Source organism: Anguilla rostrata, chromosome 4 (genome assembly GCF_018555375.3).
Source record: "Anguilla rostrata isolate EN2019 chromosome 4, ASM1855537v3, whole genome shotgun sequence".
Classification (NCBI taxonomy): Eukaryota; Metazoa; Chordata; class Actinopteri; order Anguilliformes; family Anguillidae; genus Anguilla; species Anguilla rostrata.
Genome location: NC_057936.1, coordinates 10,596,009 through 10,621,195, shown reverse-complemented (window position 1 = coordinate 10,621,195; position 25,187 = coordinate 10,596,009). Strand labels below are relative to the sequence as shown.

At 46.2% G+C, this 25,187-nt stretch overlaps 1 protein-coding gene across 2 annotated transcripts in view; it reads left to right on the top strand.

The window, feature by feature from the left end:
* Nucleotides 1-25,187, top strand: part of tgfbr3 (transforming growth factor, beta receptor III) — an 87,784-nt gene that overhangs the window by 14,997 nt on the left and 47,600 nt on the right. For both annotated transcript variants that reach the window (XM_064330559.1, XM_064330560.1), the window contains exon 3: nucleotides 12,615-12,802. In XM_064330559.1, coding sequence (XP_064186629.1) covers nucleotides 12,615-12,802 — 188 coding nt within the window. The remainder of the gene's footprint in view (nucleotides 1-12,614; nucleotides 12,803-25,187) is intronic.

Sequence of the window (25,187 nt, the reverse complement as noted above, 5' to 3'; positions counted from 1 at the left end):
AGAAAGTTTTTACTACACTTGCTGGATGTGGCCTATTTTCTTCCCACTCTCATACTTGCGCGGTTAGGTAAGCGGCGGTCGATGCGGCCGCGGTAATGCGCCGTTGCTCCGCGGCGCTTCCGAGCGGCCTCGCGTTCGCGGGTGGCGAGACTCCGTTCCCAGCGTCCGAACGCGGCGGCGGGCTTCGGACCCCCCGCTGAAACAGATTCCGGCTTACACGGGGGGCTGTTGTTCCTTCGCTACGTGATTTTTTTTGTCTTGTAGGAGTCTTGGCCTTCCCAGGGTCCTTTGTGTGTGCGCTATTGTGCGCGGCGGTCTGACATTTGACATGGCATTCTTGTCGTTCCGCCCTCCTCGATTCTCCGCGGGGCTCGTTGAATGCCTCCCGACTCTCATTGTGCAGAAGCACCGCGTCCGCGTTGCCCTTTCTCACTTTTGAATGCCCCCCCCTCACGCAGAGATGCCCCATTGTTGCTTGTTTCACCGAGCTGGCGGGCTGCCGACTTCCACTCCCCCCAGCGCCATCAATTAAAATGTCAGGTGCTCTCAGGGAGCGATTGATCCATTATGCGAGGCGGAGCCGTTCGGGTGAGAACGTCTTTGTGTCCGTGTGTCTCGGCTCAAAGGCGCTGCTCTCGGTTGTTTTTTAATGAAATGGACTCACTGGTGGGGTGCAACCCAAAAAAAAAACAACCTTTCAGAATGAATGCCGTTCTAATACAAGCAGATTCACATTCATGAGGTGAAGCTGTTGAAAACGCGGGCACAGTTATCATACATGGAAGTGTGCCTGCCAGGCGCACCACCAAGGATTTTGGGCCCCATAAAAAGATCTCACATTGGGCCCCATCACCCCAATCCATGATAGGTTCTGACAGCCCACCACCCCTCCTCTCCCAGCCGCTTTATGAATAAGCTTCAAGCTACCCCCCAGGTCAGTGAACCGAAACCTCGCCTACATGCACGTGCATGATGTCCGGTTTCGAAAAGTTCTAAATCTGGCAACTCTACCACACACGATCGCACACCTACAGGATGAGTTTTAGTGTCTGTGGATATTATTGCAGACAGGCAGTGCAGACAGAGCTGCAGAGGTGTCTGTGTGCTGATATGCCATTATGAAAGGCAAGACCAACTGCTGTCATTCTGCCACAATCCAGGGCACTGTGCTTATAGCCTGGACAACCTGTTGATTTTGCTGGATTTAGAAAACAAGCACCTCAGAGTACATAAGACCTTTTCTATTAGCTTGTACGGGCTCCACTGTGAAAAAGAAAAGGGGGCAGGATCTAAAAACATCATGGGCTTTAACTTTAAAGTGTTAAGAAAGACATCTCGTCATTGTGTTCGCTCTCAGTGTAAAGTATGCTTTGGAAAGGGCTGCTAACAGCGTGTAGCGTGCTTGAAGGTCCGGTCCGTCTCAAAGGATTGCCAATGCAGCTCTTAAAAAAACCATACCTAAACCTGTTTGCAAGAAGGGCAGGCTAGAATGCAGAGTACTTCCTAAACATGTTAAACGTGACCGTGACAGGTGGCACAGTTCCTCCAATCCACTGGACACAACACACAAAGGGGCGGGTGTGGGGGCGGAGCATTATAGAGCTAATCATGGGATGGTTTGAAGAAAGGCCTTGCATTTTCACCTTTGGCTTGGTAGAAATTGTGCACCAGTGTTTACTTTGAAACTTGTGAATGGAGGCACAATAAATGTTGTACCTTTCAACTGCCAAGCCAGCTATTGTTACTTTCATTGTTAAACCAGGGGTTAGATTGCGTTTATAAGATAGCAAAGCTAAGTAAATTAACTTCTCTTCATTTGTTTTGTCCCAGTATGTGTGTTAGTTGTGATGGCAACACTTTGCTGTGAGTCACATCAGCTCCCCCCCACCCCCTTCCCCGTGTCCTGTAGGAACGACCGGTCCAGTGGAGGGAGTAAAACAGCGGGGTGTGTGTTTACCCGTTCCCCTCGCCTGCCCAACGCGTACGACTCACTGAGGGAGTGGCAGCTGCTTGACTGAGACATCTGTTATTTAGGAGTTCTCGCACTCCTGGGGGAATGAGCCGATGTCATCCATCACATCAAAGGGCCGTGATTTACAATCTGTATTCAGGGCTCGAAAAAGACATCCAGCCACTGAGGCAGACTGAAGTCATTTTCATGGTCTTAATGCAAATGGCAAACTTGGCTTTCAGTTGTCCGTCGCCGTCTGCCGTCTTTTAATACAATGAATTATACAAAGATGGAACAGAATGTAGTTGGGTAAAGGTGAAATAGCCTTGCATATTGCATATACGCCTCTGCATTTTTGAGTGGGATATATTTATTTCAGCAGAGGTGGAAAAGGAGAAGTAACACAATGACTACAGGCTGCTTAGAATAGCAGTCAGTAGTCAGTGAGAAGCAGGCAAGCATGCAGTAAATGCAAATACAGTGAATTACTGTACTTCTATTAATGCTTAAAAAAAATAAAATAAAAAACTACATGCGGTGCAACCCACTGACTGGAACCAAATTCTGAACACAAGAGGGCCGACTCTGTGCCATACCTCTGGCCAATCAAGCGCATGCGGCCTACCTGTTCTGGCCGCAGCGTACGCTGGCCTCCAGTCCGACAGCTGTGCAGCTCAGTGCACTGCAGACAGAGAAGAATGGGCAGCTGGCTAAACAGCTGTTTTGGATGGAGCTCTGCATTTGAGTTGAGGACACGTAACGTGAGCTGGTAACGTCTGCATTACAGACATTTAGCAGACTCTCCTATCCAGAGCGACTTGCGCAACTTTTTTCATTGCATTCATACTGCATCCATTTATACTGCTGGACATATACTGAAGCAATGCAGGTTAAGTACCTTGCTCAAGGGTACAATGGCAGTGTCCTACTCTGGAATCAAACCTGTAGCCTTTAGGTTACAAGGCCCTTACGCATTATACTATTTGAGATCCAGTTGGATCTTTTCGGCAGAGTCAGTTCTGCTTCAGTCTCAGTGATTCTGAACCTCGGCCCCAAAAGGCTCCCGCTTCAGGCCCCGCGGGCGAAGTGATAAACGCGCCCCCCGAGCCCTACCCTCTCACCGCGACCCCGACGCTCTCGCGCCGGCGGCTGTCCCTCCGGTTCCCCCCTCAGGTTCCCTTCCTGTGGAACCTGTCAGCGGATTCGTCTCCAAAGGACTCAGAGGCCTGCGAATGCATTACTCGCTCTTCTGAGGCTCCCTCCCTCCTCTTCCCGCCGCTCCCTTGTTCTTCTGAGCTCACATCTCCAGCGAGGATTCTGGCGGTTTTTTGTCCTGACCTTCTCTCTCTCTCGAGGCGCCTTTGTCGCATTTAAAGACGCGTCGTCTCCGTCTGCGGGGTGTCGCTTTTCGTCTCCCGGTTTCTTCGGCTACCGTCCCCGACTCCCACCACGCGAGCGGGACTGACGTCGCGGCTACCCCAGCAATGCGCGGAGATGAAACGGAGCCGGCCCGCGTGTTTTTACGCCGCGTCTCGCGAGCGCTCTGGTCTCCTTTTCATGTGATCAAGCGAAACTTATCAAGGGCCTACAAGGGGGTCTGGCGAAATCCTGGCATCCCTGCTGAACGTTTACAAGGTAAATATCAAATAGCCGTACGCATTCAAAGGAGTTCTGCTGGTGGGCAGGTACGCTGGGTGACGTCAGATCTTTGCCTGGTTTTTTTATGGGATTGCTTTTGAGTCGGGCCTCCTGCTTTGATGGGAAAGTTTGCTTCTTTGCCGAGCCCGCCTAGTCAAGGGACCCCAAACCCCCCCCCACACCCCCGACTTTGTCCTATCCAGTGCCCTCCCCTCGAGACTCCACATCAATAGCTCCAGACTGCTGAATAACGAAAACACATATTTCGAATGTAAGCAAATGAGCTGAACTCAGACTGTCCTTGTGAAATAGTTCATTCATTTCCTGTGTTTGTAGCCCTGATTTAGTTGTGAGCGATTTAGCGTGGCGTAAGCAGTACGGCTGAAATGGCTGCATGCAGTAAGCATAGAGAGAGCACAATAAAGTGGGATATCATATTCATTAAAGGCTTTTTATGCAATCCCAGGACCATGGGAATTTCAGTACGGAGAAGAAAAGATATGAGGATTCAATGACTGGTTTCATGTGGGAACTGAAAAAAAAAATGTTTCCTTTGGTTTAAGTGGATAAAACAGAGAGCTCTATAGTTGTAGCTCTGTGAAGCCTACTCCCCCTTTGACTTGTTGACTCCAATCCTGCTTTACAATGGATACAGTGCAGTTTAATCAGAAGCACACATCTGAAGGATTACTTTTAGCAAGATACTTGAATATGAATGCTGTGTATTGGGTTGAAGTTTATGCTGTTCTATCTACTGAGCACAGGATGTTTTTGATTAAGGTTTTCATTAAATCATCAATTGGAAACCTGCATGTTTAGCACCATGGGGAACAAGGCATAGAAGCAGTCGGGAGCATGGAGTGTTTTTTTTCATCAGGGAGGTTTGTTGGGGGAAATATTAGCAAGCTTTATTCTGAACTGTCAAATTGGAATAACACAACCCTCTATCCCTAGGCATTATCCACTTGCCAGGCATGCCACTTAGCAGTGTAAATGTTTTTCAAGGCTCTTAGAAGAGGTCTGCTGAGAAAATATGCTTCTAGATTTGGAGTCTTATGTCATTAAATTGAATTGTTTTGAATTTGCGCGCACATTTCCTGTATTATCCACCCATTCCTTTGCCTAGCCAGCTGTTAAAAATGGCTGCTCTCCAGTGGCTTTAGATTTATTCTATATTTTCGTCACCTTTCAATGTGTTTATCTGCTCGTGCAAATGAGCTTCAATGTATAAATATTCAAGAGAAGAGCTCAGTTCTCTGTCACCCATCATAAAAAATGTTCCATGTTACAGATACATAATACAACTATGACTACAGACAAGAAAAACATATTCTCTAAGCATGTGTAAATTTGAAATTGCCTTTAAAATAGAATGAACACTGAATTAGTGGACCAGACCTGAGTCCCCCGGCAGGTGCAGTTTACAGAGTCATACAGAGATCTCGCGTCTGCACTGGAGTACCACACTTTCTGCCCGGAAAGTGTTTCATTTCTCACTTTCTCTCACAGCCCGAGAGTGTCACATTGGAAATAGATGTCATTTTCTCATGCAGTAGTTCCTGTCATGTCACCTGTTGTGACACAAATCACTGTTCCTCAACAGGGTAAGTGGCAATTCCATTTCAGTTCAGTCAATTCAGGAAATTGAACTGAAATTGAATTCATGAATTTAAAAAATTTAAAAAAGAATTTTAAAAGAATGTTCCATGAGGATTAAAAAAAAAAAGAAAAAAAAAGAATTCACTTTAAATTAATTTCCTTAATTGACTGAATTGAAATGTAATTGATCTATAGTCAACATAGGGGGACATAGCTTAGTAAACCAGAGTACCATCCATCTGCAGTGTTTAGCCTTCTCAGGCACTTTTTAATTAGGATTCACTATGTGATTGGGTGGGTGGTTTTCCTCTCTCCCACCTTCCTTCAAAGAAGGGGCATGATATGAAACAGGTGCCTTTCTGCATGGCATTTCTGTATAAATGGGTGTACTGTTACACACCTGTTTTCGTACGCCCGTGATTGATGAAGCCACATCGACTGCCTCAAAACTTCGCTCAGTGTATCGCTCAGTTTAAAATTTCAAACTGTTATGTGCTTTGTCTTTAATCATGGCTGTCCAAAGTGGCACACTGTTTAATTTACAAAATGAGTTTGTCAGTTGTGGAAATCATTTACAAAATGTATTTAAAAAAATATAAAAACCTGCAAGGCTTGACTACTTAGAGATATTATTACAAAAACAAACAAATTTCAGTCAAGTTAGGTCTATAGTACTTATGATAATTTATATCATTGCCATAAAAGTGATTATTATCAACATACTTCCAAAAGCCTCCAGTGCTGCTTATTTGGGCAAATGGCTGTTCTCGGTATTAGAGTTTAAATACAGTCCTGTACATGCAATCATTTAACAAAGTCACGGCTCTGCCTTCTTTAGTCATCCCTCTGGGTTTCACTGAGTTCTCTTTCATGTCATGGCTGTTGAAAACACAGCTGTGTTCTGTTTTAACTCCTCGTTTTCTCCACTGACTACCTTACGCTAAGTGACAGCTCATTTAATTAAGCCTTGTGCTGTTTATTTGAAAATGGAATAGACTAAATACATTTTTTAATTAAACCTCTCTGCAGAGATAGAAAAACAACTCAAAATGTTATCGAAGTGTTATTCTTGTGTATTTTTTCCACTTTATTTAGGAAGGAGGAAAGGGGAGAGGGTCACAGATAGAAATGGGATCGCAGTACAGAAAGCGCAATGGTGGAGTAGGGATCCCTCGGGGACTCAAATAAGGGACAGACTGTGCCTCATGGTCTCTGATAAAAAATAACATTTAAGGATGATTAAAACCTCTGTTGCATAAGTGGATTTAAATGTTCCATTCACTTATATCGAGGACATACACCAGTCACAGTATGTAGCAGTGTTCCATTCTACGTTTTCCTGGTTGCACAGTAGTGTAGTTATTCCACAAGCAGCTGGCTGCCATATACCAGAGCTGTACATTATGTACATTTACATCACATTGCATTCATTTTGCAGACGCTCTTATCCAGAGCAACTTACAGTTCCAAGAGGAGTGGAGCTAGCCAGCCAGTCATTAAGTTGGCCTACAGAGTTCAAGCTTATAGCAAACAACCCCCCCCCCCCCCCTCGAGATTAGGTCCTCTGTCACAAGTTCAGTGCCATTACTACTGCGGCACACTTTTCGCCGAACGTCATCGTCAACAGTTCTCTCTGTGGCTCGAGGCTGTTAGTGCAATTATGTAATCAAGACCCAAATTAGCGTGGCAGCGCAAGCAAACTGAACTTCCTGCCTGGCGAGAGCGTGGCCTTACGGCAACAGACCCTGCTGTTTTAACGCTAGAGGGCTGAAAGGCGATACCCGCCGCGCAGTTCCAGCCGTGTCCAGCGGGTGAGCGGTCGGTGAGCTCATTTCTCCTGGCGTGGCGTGCCTTCGGTGCCCCAGTGACCGGGGCGCTACGTGCCACTCAGACTGTAACAGAGCCGAGGCCGCCCGCGTTCTGTGATGCTTCTGGAACCACGCGACTACACTGAGCTCGTGAAAAAACGGCCCCGCTGGGGCTCCAGTGTTTTCCTTTTGATTGTGTGTCTTTTTTTCCATTTTTTTTTTTTTTTTTATGTGGACGGGCAGGGAGATTGGCACTGGTTGGGAGCGCTCTCCATCAGCAGGAGGGCCTTTTGGCCTCCGTCTCCACCGCCCGGGTTCCAGACAGGAAATAGAAATCCAGCGGGAATGAGGGGGGGTGCTCCTCCTGCAGGATTTGTCACCGCTGTGGGGCGTCGGCGAACTCGCCGCTCGCGCGCTTTCCTTGCGTCGTTTCCCGCGGCTCCGCGCCACGCCCCCCCCGTGCACTGCGACGTATCCCAGCGGCAGCCGGAACGGAGGACGGAGATTTCCCATTCGCCGCTACGGGAATCGCGCGGAACCTCGTCGTTACGTTTCTGCATCTGAGCATTTGCACGCTGCGACAGGTCTGCGCGTTGACATTTCCTACCAAAACCCGCAAAGAATAGATGACAAGCGAAGTGAGGAAATCCGAGCGGGCTTTAGAGTACAGAAAGTCATTCTTTGCAGAGAGCGCAGATGAAAGGGGCTTGCTCTCGCACGGCGGGGTACGAAGCGGCTAGCTTCCCGCGAAGGCCCGGCGGTATTTTTTTTTTTTTTTTTTTGAGACGTGCAGAGGTGTCCGCAGCTGAGCCCGTGGGCAGTCCAAAGGGCCCGCGCTGGGGTTGTTTTTCTGGCCCGGCGGACAACAGCCTCTCTCATTCCTGCCCCGGTGGGCGGTGTGCCTCGCCGGTGCGAGCGCTGCGCGGTCGGTGGACAGAGCGTCTCTGTGCTCGGCCCCTGGACGCGCGGAGGCCGGGAGGGAAGGTGAGCAGGGAGATTAAGTGATGGCTAGGGACGCTGGACACATAAAGCATTTTCTTCCACCTTTTTTTCTTCTCTTTCGGGAGCTTCAACTGGGCTTTAATGGAAATTCCAGATGTTTGCCCAATTTGTATTACATTTGTTTTTCCACCCCAGAATATGGAGAAAATATGATGTGGATAATAATTGTTAATAATAATAATAATAATAATAATAATAATAATAGTGTTAGTATTACTGCTGCTACAGAACACTGTTGTTATCATTACAGCTACTTATCTTAATGATGAATATCCCATCGCTGCTGAGCCGCAATATTAATCCCCTGTTGTCACTTTTTATCATTTATAAACAAAAAAGTTTAATTGACAGTAAATATCAGTGTTTTCCTTGAGGCAGATATTAAATATTTATCTGTAGCTATATCTATAGTGATATAATGTCTTGGCAATAAAATTCAGTGTGTTGATTGTAGGTGCTGAAAATAAGAGCTTGGTTGCAGCTGTTCAGTTTGTAGTGTGGATTTGAATGGATTCCGCCTGTTTGAAAAACCACAGTCCCGCGCGGCATGGGAAAAAGCTCTTGTTTATTGCCCCCAACATCGAATCCACTTTTGTTTGAGGCCTATAAAACAAATGCGCGGCTTCCTACCATTATTGTCCAAGTCTCGTGTACCCTTTTTCCAGTGGACTCTTTTATCTACTGCCTTTTACTTCGACGGTTAAATAAAGAAACAAAATCACTGCCCAATGAGCGCTGTAATCTTTTGGCCGTCTTCCAGGAAGGGCTCTTTTCTGCTGTCTGGCTAGTGGCTGTTATTGCACAATTTATTCAGTGGGGGGGAAAAAAACTGAGTTTGAGAAGTCTCAGCCGTAGGTGACGGGGCTGAAGCCGTTATGACTCAGAGCAAGAGGGAGAGGGTCGCTTCCCCCGGGGAACGGGATGGGGCTCACGGACGCCCGGCGGCGAGGTTTTCGCGATCGAAGCCCGTCCAGCCCTGTCCGTTTCGTGTGCCGATGCCGTCGCGGTGCTTTTTTTAAAAACAGCCGTCTCGCCCCGGCACTCAGGGTCAAAGGGCAAAACTTTCACTTCTGTCCGCTGGATGAATTCGCAGCAGCCCAGCGACCGGCGGATGGTGGCAAAAATTAAGGATTTTAATAATCTGCTCAGACCAGCGTGGATTACCTAAAGACCCTGAAGAGACAGCTGACCGTTCCTTTCATGAAAAAAGTTTTGAAAGGGTTGCGCGGGACAGTGGTAGGCTGGCTTGTACCGAAGTCTAGCATCGGTAAGGACACTGCTTTCCTGACAGACCTACGTCTCCATTGATCGTGTATCGCTGTTAAATGGAACATAAAATCTTGAAAAGTGGTATCGCTTGGATAGCGTCTGCTATCCTGTAATGTAATGTAATGTTTGGTCAGGCCCGCTGCATTGTGGGGCGGACGAAAACTGATGCGGCACGCATTCACGGTCCCAAACGCGTGAATATTGTTTTTACAAAAAAAAAAAAACCCACATCCAGCTACTGCATTTCTGCAAGGTCTGGGAACGTAATGTTAATTTCTTCCAGCGTTTCAGTTTCCCTTAAGCGATTTCCAAACAGTCCCCTGATCGCTATCGTCTGCCTTTAGAGATTATCGTGAGATGTTTCGTCATTTGAGAAGGCCTCCTCTGGCCTGCCTTTGAGGAGAAAGGCATTGAGACTGACCCGTAGGAAAATATGGTCGCTCTCGCCCCCTCCTGGGACATGCGCATGTGGAAACTCTGCAGTGGAGGGGCTTCTCGCTCAGAACTGGCATCCAAAGCAGCCAGGTAGTAGACGTGAAGTGAAGGACCAAGCCGGGGACTGATTGAATTCTTCCGTTGTCAAACAACTAGCCAGCTAGCTTTTAGACTGGAGTGCCTCTTGTCTCGATATGAGGTGCTCTTTCTCGGCATCTGTAGCTAAGGGTGTTTATAATGCAAGAGATCATACCTTGCGACCAGGCAGGTTTTAAACGTACTTGCTGAATGAGAGGCGCAGCACTTTTAACCACAGCCGTAAGCAAACTAATGCTGCTGAAAAATGAAAAGGACAAAAGTATGGCACCGTACTCCGCTGCACTCAGCCTGAGACTGATCATTGTATATGGGACTTGAAAAGGAGCAGTCTGGAGAAAGTGCTCGGGTTTTCATCATGTAATTGTAGCCTAATGGAGGAGGCACGAGTCTCACCCATGGCGCTTTGTTCCTGAGTGCTCGTTATTTTAACCGCTCGCGTCCTCCTCCAAGGCCGCACGTCTCAGATGCCTGCCCCCATTCAAAGGCGAAACGAGAGCTGGGGCAAGGCGTGCTGACAGGCTCCTGCGTTAGATCTTCACGGGCCCTGCCCCGTCTCCTCCTGCTGGCCCTTTGATGACCGCGGTTAGCTGCTAATTGCGGGATTTCCAAAGCAGGGTTCGCTAACCCGCTAAGTCTCATCCGTCTTCCTTAGGTTGTTAGACGGCCCGCGTTAAGGCCATTTAAGGAGGCGATAAAAGCGATAGGAGGCCACGTGGGTTCATCCCGTTCGGTGACAGACTGCGGATGGGCAAACGGATTCGTTCCCGTCAGAGCGAATCAAAAGAACTTTCTGAGCTGAGATCGCAATGGCCGTGCAGTTGTGATATGAACAGTGAAGCTGAACCTTTCGAGGTTTCTTGAGTGCAGAGCCAAATTTGAATGCTTCACTGCCCGTGCCTACCGGGGACTGCGATGACCGTATTTCCCTCGTCTCTGACCCCTTGCCGCCATTTTGGGCCACTTGCCCCAGACTGGCCCCGGTGCTAGACAGTGTCCAGCCAACCCCGGTAATTCCGGCTTCTGTTTGGAGCAGAGAATTGGGGAGGGATCAGGGGGCTGCCCGCTGAGGTACAAGGCAGCCTGGCAGACAGTGGAAGGTCCCACGGCAGAAGCTCATTGGGCGGTCCTGTTCAGACCTACCTCTTTGAACCAGTGAATTTCCTCTGTCAGCTACACAATGTGGCATCCGTGACGACGGCTCCACACACCAGGCATGCATAGCAGCTGCGGTGGGCCCGGCACCGACAGACAATGCACACTCAGGGGAGCCGGCACCGGATTCCTGATAATAGCACTTTCAATGCCAGTGTTATGCAGTGGCATCTTATATATGATGTTATGCATAATTTACCTAGGAGGAATTTCATGTGATGCTTCATGAGCTGCGTTGTGAGAACCGCACCGATCGCAATGTTTGTGTACTTTGTATTTATCTGCACATCTGTTTCCCAAGCTGTCAGTTTGCAGGGCCTATTGAGCATGTTTTTATGTTGTGTGTGAACCCATGTTGATGTGGAAAAACTAATTTTATGATAAGATCAAATGTTTTTAAGTGTTCACAAGGAGGCCCAGGCCTGTGTTATTATTTTGATGTTGTACACTTTATGAACAGAGTGCACTCTTGTGCCTTGTGTTGATATGGGCTCTGTTATGGTGTTGTAGTGTTTGCAATTGAATTTATTTACGATATTAAATATACATATCTAGTGCACCATTTGCACATATTAGCATAAATGACTTTGTTTTAAGAAGAGGTTATATAAGCTTAGATTATATGTGGTATACTGCCCTAAAAATAGCCTTGGAAGTAATTTGTTGGTCACTTCCTATTTTTTATTGTCTTTGACTGACATCATCCATAAAAGAATGTAGTAGGAGTTGATAGGAATGGCAATCTAGTTTTAACTGGTTGCCTAATTATTGTTAATGAGCTACCAAGATTTATTTTCATTAGCTTGAACCGTTCTAGCTAGAGAGGACCAAGCTAGCTAGCCTACCACAATACTAGCTGCAGTAGCTGGCTAGCTAACATTAGCTTGCAATACAAATAAATAATACTCAACTCTGTGGCTAAACTATGCAAATGACCAAATATTTAGGTTGATGGAACAAAAAGTTGTAAAAGAACAAAATATTCTTTAAATAAGTTCACTTAAAAAGTTACTTCTTAACAAAGAAAAAATAATGAGTTACCCACATAAAATATGAAAGAATCTCTAGCTCTCAACACAATAGTAGCTTCTCGGTGAATGAAAAGCTACAGGAAAGAATCTCTAGCTTGCAACACAATAGTAGCTTTTCAGTGAATGGAAAAGTTGACAATACACCCAGGCACTCCAGGCCCATTCAACACACAGGAAAAAAACACGTATTGCTGTGCTGCAGGAGGACAGCACAAAAGGGAGTTTGAGAGTAATAACTTAATTACTCAACCATCCTTAAGTTCTAGAACAGTGTTCCATGCTGTTCTGGACTGATTTAAACTCATGTATCTTTGTTGCTATGAGTGCCCTGTACAGCTGCAGTGACCCCCCTGTGCTGTTGTAGTGAGAACCCTGTAGTGTGTGCCCTGCATTTTTATAGTGAGTGCCCCTTACTGTTATTGTGATATTATAGTCAATGCCTTGTTTTTTTTTTTTTTAGTGTGTGCACTGTGTATTAATAGAGAGTGCCCTGTACTGTTGTAGTGATGTTGCAGTCAATGCCTTGCTTTTTTGTGCCCTGTGTGTGTGCCCTGCATTTTATAGTGACTGCCATGCTGTGTGTTGCACGTGTGGTGATGCCATGTTGGGTGTCCTGTATTGTGTTCTCAGGTCCTTTGTCACGAAGCCCATGTGAGCTGCTGCCGGTGGGAGAGGGGCACCCCGTACAGGCCATGCTAAAGAGCTTCACTGCATTGTCCGGCTGTGCCAGCAGGGGCACCGCAGATTTCCCTCAGGAGGTGCACATCATCAACATGAGGAGCAGAGGTCCCGAGGGGCCTGGGGAGAAGCCCACTGAGGTATGCTACTTGAGCAAAACAGCCTACACCAGTAACCTGCAGCTTACACATGTGCTTTACAACCCAGGCCTGTGACATAGAACCCAAATCTGTGACGTAGAACCCACATGTGACACACACAATCCAGACCTGTGACATTCAGCACACACTTGTGACTTACAGCACACATGTGACCTACAGCTGAGGCCTGTAACATGCAACCCACGCCTGTGACACACAACACAGGCATGTGACATTCAACCCAAACCTGTGACATACAACCCAGAACTGTGACATACAGCACACATGTGGCTTAGAGCATAGCTGAGTCATGCTGACCATAACTGTGAAGCTCATTCATATTGAAGTCGACGTTCAGAAATATTTAAAGTCCAGGTAAATTACTTCACAAGTGAATGCTTTTTGACTTGAAAAATCAGCTGGGTGCACTTTAATGACAGAGCTACACCTGGTGGATGCAGATGTTCAGAAACAACTGTGCAACAAATTATAAAGGGAGCTTTTGGAGTACACTAATGGCTGTGCAAACCTCTACTTATTGGGTTAGAAGGACTGGGGCTTTGAAAATGCTGTCAAGCCACCATAAAATGGCTTTTGTATTGACATTGGCTGGAACCATAAAAGTGGCAGTTTATCTGCAGACAGCGCTTTTACTTGTGCACATCGTTTGGTGATTAGCGTTGTAGCATGCTCCTGAACTGTGGGAGGGAAAAAAAAGCACAGGGATTGGCTTATCGCAGCCGTAGCAAATTAATTGATGCAGTAATTGCTGGGAGGCTTCTGGCCACAAGGACTGCTGACTCAAGCAGCTTTGGAGCAGCGCATAATTTCTTGTTTATTTTACTAGCGCTCTGCGAGCTTCGAACGGGAGCCCCCTGCTCTGAGAGAACGTGAAGCCCAGAGAGTGGAGCTTCTCAGGTTTAATGTCCTGGAGATTAAAAGGCAATCTGAACCTTGTTAGCCGGAGTTGGGGAGGATGCAGCGGGGGCGGGGGGAGGGCGCAGGGGGGGCGGGGGGTCGGCGGGGGTGGTAGGAGAGAGAGAGAGTTAGCGAGAGAGAGAGAGAGAGAGAGAGAGAGAGAGAGAAACTTCCATAAAGTTTCATTTTGCACACATCCCAAAAATAACAACAGCAGGCTTCTTTGTAGGGGGCCTGTTGGCTTTGGGGATGATTTTAGCCCCCTTTCGTTCGTGAGAGCAGCCAAGATAGCTGGGCTCAGTGGTGGGGGGTTGGGGGTGCCATTTTGTTCGCCCGGGTGCAGATCCTGAGCTTAGGTCATGTTGAAACGTATCGTCCAGTTACGCTGCATTCTTCGCCAGTTGCGCTTCGTCACGCCCACGAGCGAAGCTAAAGCTCTGCGTAAGTCATCCAGAGCTGCTACAAGGAGAGCTCTCCTCTGTCACTGTGCTCTCTGCACTGCCACCCCTCGTGTCGCAGTTCTGCTCCTCGGATGCCCAATCTCGCCATCCATTGTCTGCCCTTTTTGCCCCCCCCCCCCGCCCCTTGTAATCAGGGGCCGTGGAAATGGCGGCGGTTCCTCCGCCCGTTGCGGACAGGAAGCTGAAGAAAGGCCTGCCGGCCAAAGCAAAGGAGCAGAAGATCGTAAACATCCGCGGAAGATCAGATTAGCGTTCAAGCCACTGCAGTGTGAAACAAAAACAGAAAAAAAATGTTATCGTCCTTATCACCTCACAAAACCAACCCGCTGTGCCCTTTTGCCCCTCACCCCCCCAAGCTAAGGAATGAGCCTCATTATCTGTGTATCGTATGGCAAACTGTTGCCTGCTAAACATTTATACATACTTTCACAGACAAAAGTAAAGATTTAAAACATTTATTTTATCATTTTTATGAAGTACTTGTATGAAATACCATGTATGAAAACACTACATGCACATCATTATAATTATTATAATGAGTGTAATTGAATGTAAGAGGAAAATGGATGGGGGTTCAGCTGGTAAGTGTTTTGGGTTTGCCAATCCATCCCTGAAATAGGCCATTGCCATTACCTTGCATCTCCCTAGTGGAGATGAGTTCCTCATGAGTTCCTCATTGGCTGGATCCTTCTGATTGGCTTGTGTGAGTTTGTGCCCAGGCTTGGATTCTTGATCTGTAGCAGCTCTCACTCACAACAGCAAGAAGCGGCTTGAGATTACTGAGCACGATGTCAGTCTCTCAGGGAAGGCTGGCTCTGCATTCTCAAATGGCACGGTTCATGCTGTTTATATTAGCTGTGCTACGATTCATTGGCCCCATGCAGACTTCCTTGCCTGTGGATGTGGGTTGTCAGTATTTAAGTATTCTTGCTTCTTTAGACTTGGATGTGCGAAACCCTTCAACGTCTGGGCTTGTCATGGAGATTTTTGAAGCCATTCCCTAGTACTGATGCCTCAGGCTCCAGACAAGTCAAAAGTGGGATATTTTTTTATTTGCCAAACAGGTTATGTTTTATTAATTAGCAAAAGAGCAAAATATTATAGAACTAATTTGTCTTTTTGGGGGCTGATTTTTCTGTAACTGTTTTCACTGGGCCCAAGGCACAGCTGTGAAGTGCATGATGTCACTTCCTGCTGGGTTCACAGGCCACTGAAAAACAATTTATACTTTTAATTTTATGATTTTTTGCTCTCCAGCTTCAAGGTGCACACGTTTGTATTCATAAATAAACAGTTATAAACACCTGGAAAAAAAACACTATTAAAATAAAATGTCACAGGGAATAACTACACCGACAGTGGATCTTTCAACCCTGTTTATGTGTTAAGAGTTTTATTGGAGGCTGTAAAATGTGAATAGAATTCAAGTGTGGGGGTCATTTCTGTACTTTACTGTGTTTAGTTACTTGCGAAGGCGACATTTTCCTAGGATTCAACATTATGTAATTGAAAAAATACTCACTATTTTTAGTCGGTGAAAATACGGTACTACAACACTGTATGATTGAATGTCCAGATTAGTTTTGTATTTAAGTAAGTTCCAATGATATGTTCTCAAGTTATTAACCAGAGAACAGACTTTCACCATCTTTAACTGTAGCAGACTTACAAATCTCATTTTTATCTTTGCCCTCAAACATTGGACATAATTCCTTTATTTTTATCCATAAACATTTCAATTGCCCTGTTCACATACAGCTATTGACACAGGTGTGATCACATAACTCCTGTTTTACCTACTGGTGGCAGAGCTAATTATTGTCCACAATGCAGAATAGCGAGTTCATACAACCACCTGGTTGAGTTCTACTGAAGGAAATGTACTTTTACTCTGCAAGTGATTAAATTAAAGTTGGCTTATATCCAGGGTTGTGCGTGTATATACTGTGCGTGCTTAGTCATGCAGTTAATAGACCTTGGAAAGGCGCACTGCAAATATTATCTGAACTTACAGAGACTTGTTTGGAATATAGCTTATTGCTTCTGAGTACTGCTGACAAGGTCCTTGGGTTCACTTATGGCTCTTGCTAGGAGATCATTTAATAAATGCTTGGTCACATTTGGATTTAATTACATTGGTATTGGTTGGCATTTTTAAGTAGTGAGTCAAGTGTCAACTTGAATAGATTGTTTGATTCAGTACTATTTATAAAATATATGAACACGAAGTATGTTTAAGATCTATGCCAGTTTTAGTGAACTTTACTGAACATTGCAGATTCCTTCAAAAGTTCTGTTTTTTTTTAGAATGTAGTGGCAATCCAGTGGCAACAACTTGTGAGTTTTCAAAACTAGACATTCCATATCTGAATCAAAATTCAAAAGCAATGTGGATCATGCTGAATTGCTGTTATCCTGCAATAAATCAGCTAATTAGAACAAAGCAGTTTACTGGACACTAAGCACAGCTGGTATATTTGCGTCAGAGTGGGTTATGATGGTAAAGCTAGAAGTGCGGAAACTTTTGCCTGGTGGCTTACAGATAACATTGTTTACCACATTTTAAGCTCAAAGTATTCCTCAGAATGATATCTCGAGCCCAATTATTACATGCTGCTGATAAGAGAGGAGATTTGAAATGCAGAACAAAAGGACATGAAGACCTTTAACATCCACACATCCTCATCAGGGATCATTCAGACCTGAAAGCCAAACTGCTGTTTGAGACGCCGAGGAAACTCAAGGTCTCATGTACAGTAAGCCGATGGTTTTCTGAAGTGTGTGGCCCAGATGAAGGACTATTAGCTTTATGGATCTGTTAGGAGAAGAGCATTCAAAGGCCAATGTCTGAGAACTCAGCCCATGTCCCACACAAGTGACATCATTACAGCTTCCTGCAGGCCCCTCCTCCAGCCATTCCAAAATCTACCTGATTATGAGAAAAATATGGCTTGGTGGCCAGTGACAAGAATGAGTATCTTCTGCTGCTGTGTAGACATCTTGAATTTTTTATTACCGTTGAGACAGAAGATTTGGTATACATTGGAAAAAGGCCAATAGCAACTTCAAGTAATCAATTAAGGACTAAGAAGTATAGAAGTACCGATGACTGTTGCATTGGAAGACTGGAGTACCCCACCTCAGAGGGCCTATACTCAGGAATTCCCGACAGTCATTCATTTCTCTTATAACTACTTGTTGCACGGTGCCTTTATACCCATATGATACTTGCTCTGCTGAGTCAGTCCTTAACTTGGCAATAAACTTGACAGTTAGCCATTAAAAAAAGAAAAAAACATCTCAGTGAGTGGCCTTTTCCCCAAGTGCTGACTCATCTTAGCCGTGCTTTCATAGATTGCACGTACTGGCACCGCTATCACTTGAAGCATGTGGTCAACGGCGCTCTTTGGGTCCTCTCCAGCTGATATGTGTTCCTTCTTGCTTATTGCACTCCCTTGTTGACCGGTTACCCACCCAGGCTGCTGTATATAACTAGACGCAGGGTTACTTCTTGTAAAAGGAAAAATAAAAGGAACCAACTGTTTCTGCTCACCAAGTGCTGAGGTGCTTGTGAAATGTGACTCTGTCTTAAGGCCCGGGTTGTCCAGTGTTTGGCAGTGTCATCTGCCTGCGTGGTCCCCGTGTCATGCAGGAGATAGCGTTGGGGGGGGGGGTGAGACAAGGTTTTTGCCATGACCTCGGGTTGGGGCCGCTGTGACAGGCCAGCGGCTGGCGGAGAGGCGGCGTGGTGCGGGGGTGGAGATTAATGAGCTCCGCTACAGTTTGTCTGTAAACACAGGCGCTGTATTAAGGGATAAGCGGTGACAGCTGCCGATGCCCGGCGACGTGATCCTTGACATTTACGAGCCCCCGCAGCACCTGAGACGTGGGCACAGATGCGTCCAGCTGTAAGGCCCGGGCCGCCCACTCCAGACTCCGGGCCCGGTCCCGTCCTTCAGCCCTTATTTGCCCCTCTTGCGGTACCAGGGGAACAAGGCCTACGGTCGAGTTTCATGCGCTAAAGCCACCCTGACCTTCAGTGGCAGGTGGAGGATCATCTTCGACATAAACAATTCACCGGGTACGTGATTTACTGCTACTACTGTATGAGCCAAAACTCAATGGTGAAAGGCAAAAAGGGCTGTAGCGTTGCCGCTCACAGCTCTCAGATGGGCTAAAGTGTCTACTGTGCATCAGAACGCATAGCAAGATGGATCCCATGCATGTACATGAGGCAAACTAGTAATAGAAGGGCCCAAATCCAAATTTGCCATCTGGGCACTTCATCAGTGTGTGTTCCATCGATGGTTATTGTTTTGTTCAAGTGGTGCTAGGCTTTGGCAGTAGATGACTGGCAGGATTGACTGTTCAGGTATCATGTGTCTTACTCTGAGTTAATTTAAGCTTGTGAAAGGTGCCAACCACCGCAAACTCTGAAGTAAACTGTGACTGATATGGGTTGGCATATATTTTATGTGTTAGGACCACCTGTGCCTGTTGGTGTCTTACAGCTCATTGACACAACACAAGCTTGTTGGTTCTTCTGGCAGCCGATGTGCGTGTTGAAATCTTTGAGGCCTCAGTGTCGTGTGGACTTCTGTGGAGCGGCATGCTGGCCTGTTTTAACAAACACGCGCTGGTCTCTCCCAGGCATTGAAACAAGCACGCCCTTGAAGGAGCTTGATACCAATTCGCCTCGCCTTGTTTTATGTGGCTTCGTTCCTGTTTGCTTTGGAGACAAAGCTTAGACGCTTGTTTGCAGAGTCAGCAAAAAACGAGGCCGGTCACTGATTTTGAGGAGATAGTTTTTAAGCTTTTACTTCTTCACATCTCAAATACGACCCAGCACGATTGCAGAGGCCATGCTGGCCAGAGTCGGTTATTCATTCTGGTTTATGAGAGGAGGCTGACGCACAACCTGAGGTTTGTGGTTTTTAGCGAGAGTGCGGAAGGCAGTTTATGTGGAACTTGCAATTTTCTGCGGTGAATGCAGCTCCACAATTTGCTTTCAGGCATGCAACTGGAAATTGCCCTCATTAGTCCCAAGCAGACTCATCCTGAACATTGAGAACATTGTTCTTAAGCACTTGTGTGGATTTTCAACACCATGGTTTAGTTTGTCAACAAATATCCCTTTGTAGAGTTATAATTCTTTGAATTAATTCATTTTTTTTTTGTTTTGTTTATTTCATCACTTCTGGAAGAGGGTTTATTATGTTTTCTGTACTGAAAAATCTGTCCATACAGCAGATCATCCTTGCCTCCATTGTGTTCCCATGAAGTGTACTAAGAAAGCCATGGTGCTTGATCGATCAGTATTCTTGTGGGCTGGGCACATTTACATTCTTTCATTGAAGTTCTTTGTTAGCATTTCATTTCCTTACCTCTTGCTCTATAATTAAAACGAGGCTGTGGTCGCATTTTAATTTCTCCTTTTCAATTTTAAGAGATGCGTGTGGTACAGAGATCATTGCACTGCATCGTTGAATCATAATCTTTTTGACAGAGTTTAAATAAGTTTTCATTTGTACTGCCCCTGCTGACAGTTTTTTTTTTTTTCCTGGCGAAACATTACAGGATATTGTAAAACTTAATCTCTCTGGTTATTCCACTGCATCCCTGAGTTAAGGAACCTTCAGAGAGATGTCATCTTGTTCCAAAGGTGACAATGTTGTCCTTATGGGAAAGCGGCCAGGAAGGAAAACAGGAAGTCCACAGCTGTGCCAGAGTGCAAATTCCCCTGATTGGCTGGGAGTGAGGCTACCTGCGGATCACTTGGAAAAAAAAAATCTATTCGCATGGTTAGAAAAAAAAAAAGACTTGAACCTGTTCAGGCCTTACTCTTGCCATGGGTGGAGTATTCAGGCAGCAATTTTGACTTGCCATTCCTCCAAACTTTCAGTTGTTTCTACAGAGCTTTTTCTTCGTAAACCAATCCAAGGTGGACATTGTTCCATCGGCCAGCACGCATGCTGTCCTTGGCCTGTAATTTAAATGCATCTGGGTGTGCCGGAGAGGGAGAAGGCCTAGAAGTGAGAAGTGCTACACTGTGCAGCATTGTGGGGGCACTGTGGGGCACTATGGGGCACTGTGGGTTACTGTGGGGCACTGTGGGGCACTGTCGGGCACTGTGGGAGGAGCTCAGAACCCTGTTCCTCAGCCCATCTGTCCCCTGCCTGCATAGGTGCGGACTACCCTGAGCTTCCAGCCAAGGGGCCTTCCCCCCCCCCCCGAATCTTCCCCCCATGTAACAGAACCGGCCGAGAAAGGCCGAGCGGATGAAAAGGCTGACTGGACGAGGCTCAGCGACTGCGGTCACGTGGGCCCTGATTGGCTCATTCTGCAGCTTGACTGCGGGCCGTGTGCCTCACGTCAGACTGCGGGGCCAGGAAACGACTCCTCGCAGCTCGGTCCAGAACAGCACGCTTCCCGATGACTTCATTTTCCGTCGCGTGAGCGGTTTCGTGTAGGAGGACTTATTGGATCGAATCGAACTTGTGGATTTGGGTTTGATTTCCCCACTGAGCAAGCTGCAGTGTTTGTATTTATCATTTTCTTTTCCTCGCTGGCTGCAAATGCACATTTTTGTTTGTAGAGAGTCAGACAAATTTTCATTTAGCAACTTTCGTCCAATCAGAACTAATGCTCATTGTGTAATGCAATACGAATTTAAAACTTGAATTTCATCTCAAGGCTAACTATTGCTGTTATTTTATATAAAGTACGGTTTTAATTTTTTTCCTTTTGTCTGTTTTTTTACTTCTGTCTCTTTTTCTGTAAAGCACATTGCAAGGCACTGAACTTTTCGAAAAGTGCTAAATAGATTATTTTCTATTATTATTAATATTATAAACGTGTGAACCAGAAAAGTATTATGATATCTTCTTTGCATTTCTCAAAACCAAGGACATTAAATGGTAGCAGCAAGAAATGTGTAACTTTTTATCTTAGGAAGGTATCTTCCCCTTAACATTGCATCCTTGGTTGTGGCAATGAGGCTCTTTGGCTTTTCTCTCTCTTTTCCCTAACTCTACACCCAGACTAATCATGTCTGCTTTATGAGGCAACTGTATTACAATTACTGGTGTTGAACTTGGGCTGAAAATTTTAAAGGGAAGATTGGAATTGGAATTGCATGAGAAAAAAGCGGGGGCTGCTGCCGTGGATCTGTCTGCCCCGTCTAACATTACACTGCGTGGTAAGGTCTTTTGATTGATGGCTAACGCTAGCCAGTCATTCTCCTGGTGCAGCAGAGGGATCTACCAGAACACACACTCCATTATGCATGGCTAAAGCTCCACTGCCCTCTCACACCTGGCTGGGCAGTGAAGTCCTTGCCGTGATATGGCACAGATGCGCTGGAACTGACATCATTGCTTTACTCAGACCTGTGGGCCTTTCCCATTGGGTGCCCGCTGTAAGCGTTACGCTAAGCTAGGCTGCGGTGGAACCAAGCGGCCCCAACCAGACGTCCAGGGGGAACGCACTGGGGCCTCCAGCCCAAAGAGCTGTGACATACACGGACCAGCTGCTAGGGGCCAGACTCTACCCCTGGCCTGCGTCTTGGCTTTAAAGTTAACGTCCTCGTGTGAAACCCCGAGCGTGCGCTTGGATTCCCAGTGGTTCTCAGAAGAAGACGGAAAAAAAAGAGGTGAGGAGAAATGAATTGCTTCCTGCGTGCTTGCGATGAACTCATTCATACTGGGAATAACCTGGAGGACCTGGACCGTGTTAGCCCTTCGCTAACAGAAAGAAGGGCACAGCTGCGCTAACTTCACAATGCGCTACTTGTTTCCGATCCCCGTTTCGATGATTAAATTGGGTAATTAAGTGAAAGCGAACACCTTCGTATTAGCAGCGCATGCGGATCCGAGGGGGGGAACGTCCTCACTCACGCTCGCAAAGCCCGCTCCACAGAATTGTTGCTCATGAAGCAGGCCATTGTGAGCGCTCCCGTTCACAAAGGAACACTGGAAGACTGCTCCTCAGTGACATGTCTGTTCCAGTTTTCCATTTCGGTCATGGAAAATACCAACGACATCAGAATTAAAAAATGACACGCTTTTACAGTGTTCGTTTTGTTTGACATGAATGTAGGAGTTCAATGGGAAGCGTCTTGGAAAATGGAGCTGGGATCCTTGTAGCAGTTTGCATTGTTATTGGAGTATAGCCACGGTACTTTCCCTGTGCCGCCCTTTCATTTGAAAGGGCAGCAAAGAAGAGATTTCAGAAAGATCCCTCTGTAAAACTGTAAAACATTATATTTGTGCTTTAGGCCAGAACGTCAAATCTGACGTAAATGAGTAGTAAACCTTCACTCGTACACTGTTCTGCACACTAGGAGAAAAAAACTGAAACCATGTCTTACGCATGTCTTACACCAGCACCAGCCTTCTCCTGCACACCCAAAATGTCGTTTCGACCATCTTCATCGGTTTCGCAGACTGCAGAATGCCTTTTTAATTTGACGGGCGCTCGTCGTAAAGTGATCTCTCGGTCCCGGGTTAACAAGGTCTCTGTTTCAATGGACTGAGAGCAGCAGTGACTTCATCAGCCGTTTGGAACCAGGAGCGATCAAAGCGCCAGAGCTCCATTGGCACCGCCCCCACGTATGCCAGAGCGACTATGTAAGGTTCGGAGCGGCCCGGAAAGCGAAAGGCAATCGCCCAGATTAGATGAACAAAGAGGCCTTTTGTGTGCCGTCTGATTCCAGATAAACCGTTTGAGCGCCGGGCGGCCTAAAAAAAACGCGCGGGCGGTTAATGGCGCGTTCAAATACGTCGCAGAATCGTTTCAGGGCGCACTTTCACAAGATCAGATGAGTGGTGCGCTACGTTAATTAAACTGCCAGCCGGTAGAGAAGGATAACATTACAACCGGGCTCGTTTCTCACCTTTTTTTATTTATTTTTTTATTTAACCGTTATTTAACCAGGAAAACCCCATTGAGATTGAAATCTCTTTTGCAAGGGGGACCTGACATGAAACACAAAGTTGCCCAACAAGACTTACACCTAACAAAACGTACAAACATCAAATGTGGAATGAGACAGAGGTGTAACAATAATTAAAAGTAGAGAAGAGGTTAAAGTCAGAACTTACAAGTCTGACCTGGGTGCGGCGGTTCAGTCGTCACACTGAAGAGACGAAAGCGCACGGCGAAGTCGACACCGAATATGACCAAAGTAGCAGACTCCTCAGAACGCAGCCCCTTCCCACCATTTCGCTTCTCAGACTTTAGCGTTCGGTTCAGAGTTTGCCTTTTGGGAGTTCTGCACGTTTTTTGTGTGATCGTGCGTGTCCTGGATCCCTCAGTGTGAGCTTAATTAGCTTTAGCCGCGGCTCAGACAGCACACTTTCGTCACCCCTCTAAAAAAAACCCAAAAAACCACCACAGCCCATTAATGCAGATGAGGTCTTTCACAGAGGGGGCACGTGTTTGCAATCTGCGGCGCGGAAATAAGCACTTGTACGTCCGGCATGCTTATGAAGGGTGGGATGATATAAACTACTGGCTCGACAGCTCTCTTAACTTAAAAAAAAGAAGTCTTTATAGATGAGAACATTAAGTCCTGGGTTTTCAACAGGGGATCTCTGGCCAGACTTGATGTGCTATGACTATATATATATATATATATATATATATATATATATATATACTATATAGAACCTTTTTTTTAAAACACAGCCTTTATGATGGGGGTCACCTGGTCTGAACGACTTTGAGCCTGGATGTGGGGTCCCTAGATCAGAAAAGCCTAAAAACGCCTCCATTAGGTAATGACTGCCTGTGCTGTCCCTCACTGCGCTAAGATGAATTACGGAAATAAACACGAGAGACAGGGACAGGCGGCGTGGACTGACTAATCTCTTGCGCAGACGGTCTTTGTCTAATCAACTTTGTTCACTGGATCATTGAATGGGTGCCTTTGGTTGGGAATCAGAAGGCGCTGCAGTAGATGATTGCTTTATCAGGCGATTCTCTTAGATAGCTTTACTGTAGACACCGCACGATTCTGGAGGCGCGAAGATCACAAAGCTCCCCTTTTCTGCCAGAGCTCGGCACTCGTTTTGTTCTTTTTTTTTTTCATAAACTCTCGTCTGTGGGCGAGGATGTAAGTCGGAACGGCTCCGGCGGAGCGAAAGAGCCTGGCAGAAGAGCCGCGAAATCAAAGCCTGCGCCTTCTGGCCCCCCGGAGAAAAAAACGTTTTCGCCGCTCTGTCGTCGATCCAGGTGCGTCGCGTTTACCGGGAAGTCGCGGTTCTTCGTGCTGCTGGAAACAACGCATCGCGCTGACGTCGTGCTCCACATCTGCAACTCGTTAACCCGGCCCAAAACCAAGGGCTTCTGCTACCTGGAATCGCAAAGGCTGTGCCAGACAAGAACTAATTGTTTTTACATGTTGCTGTGCTTACATATTTATTGCAGGAAGATGACTGGCTTAATGTATTTTATCGCTGTCTTATTGAAATGTTGATTTCAATTTCCTTTCGTCTGACGCAGAGGGGCCGACCAGCTTCTCTGGTAATTAAATGTAGAAGAGACTGAGAGATGAGTGAGGTCATAGTTTTAAAGATATAAGCACTTCAGGTAAAGTAACACAATATCCAGTTGGAAATGGTATCCTAGTGGTGCAGTTTGGTTTATTTTTATGGGTTGGTTCCGTTCCACAAGTTCTTTAAAAACTGATGTGCTGAAACAAAATAGCTGTTTGAAACAAAAAAAAAAAGAAAGAATTTCTATGGCTCTTTTTTCTGTTTTGTTATTGTTTTGAAATGGACTCTAAATGTAGACACAATTCTGATGTATTTTGTAAGATGAAGACGCTCATAAGTGGTTGGCTGTAATCTCTGACCACATCACTGGGGCCTGTATTGCTGGAGCCATGGCCCCTGTACCTCTGCATCCCTGTGCAGTTCCCTTATCTGCGTGCTCTTTTATGTTCTCGCACTGGCTGGAGGCAGACTGATTGCCATCGGGCTGCGGCGGAGTGGCTCCAGGTACGA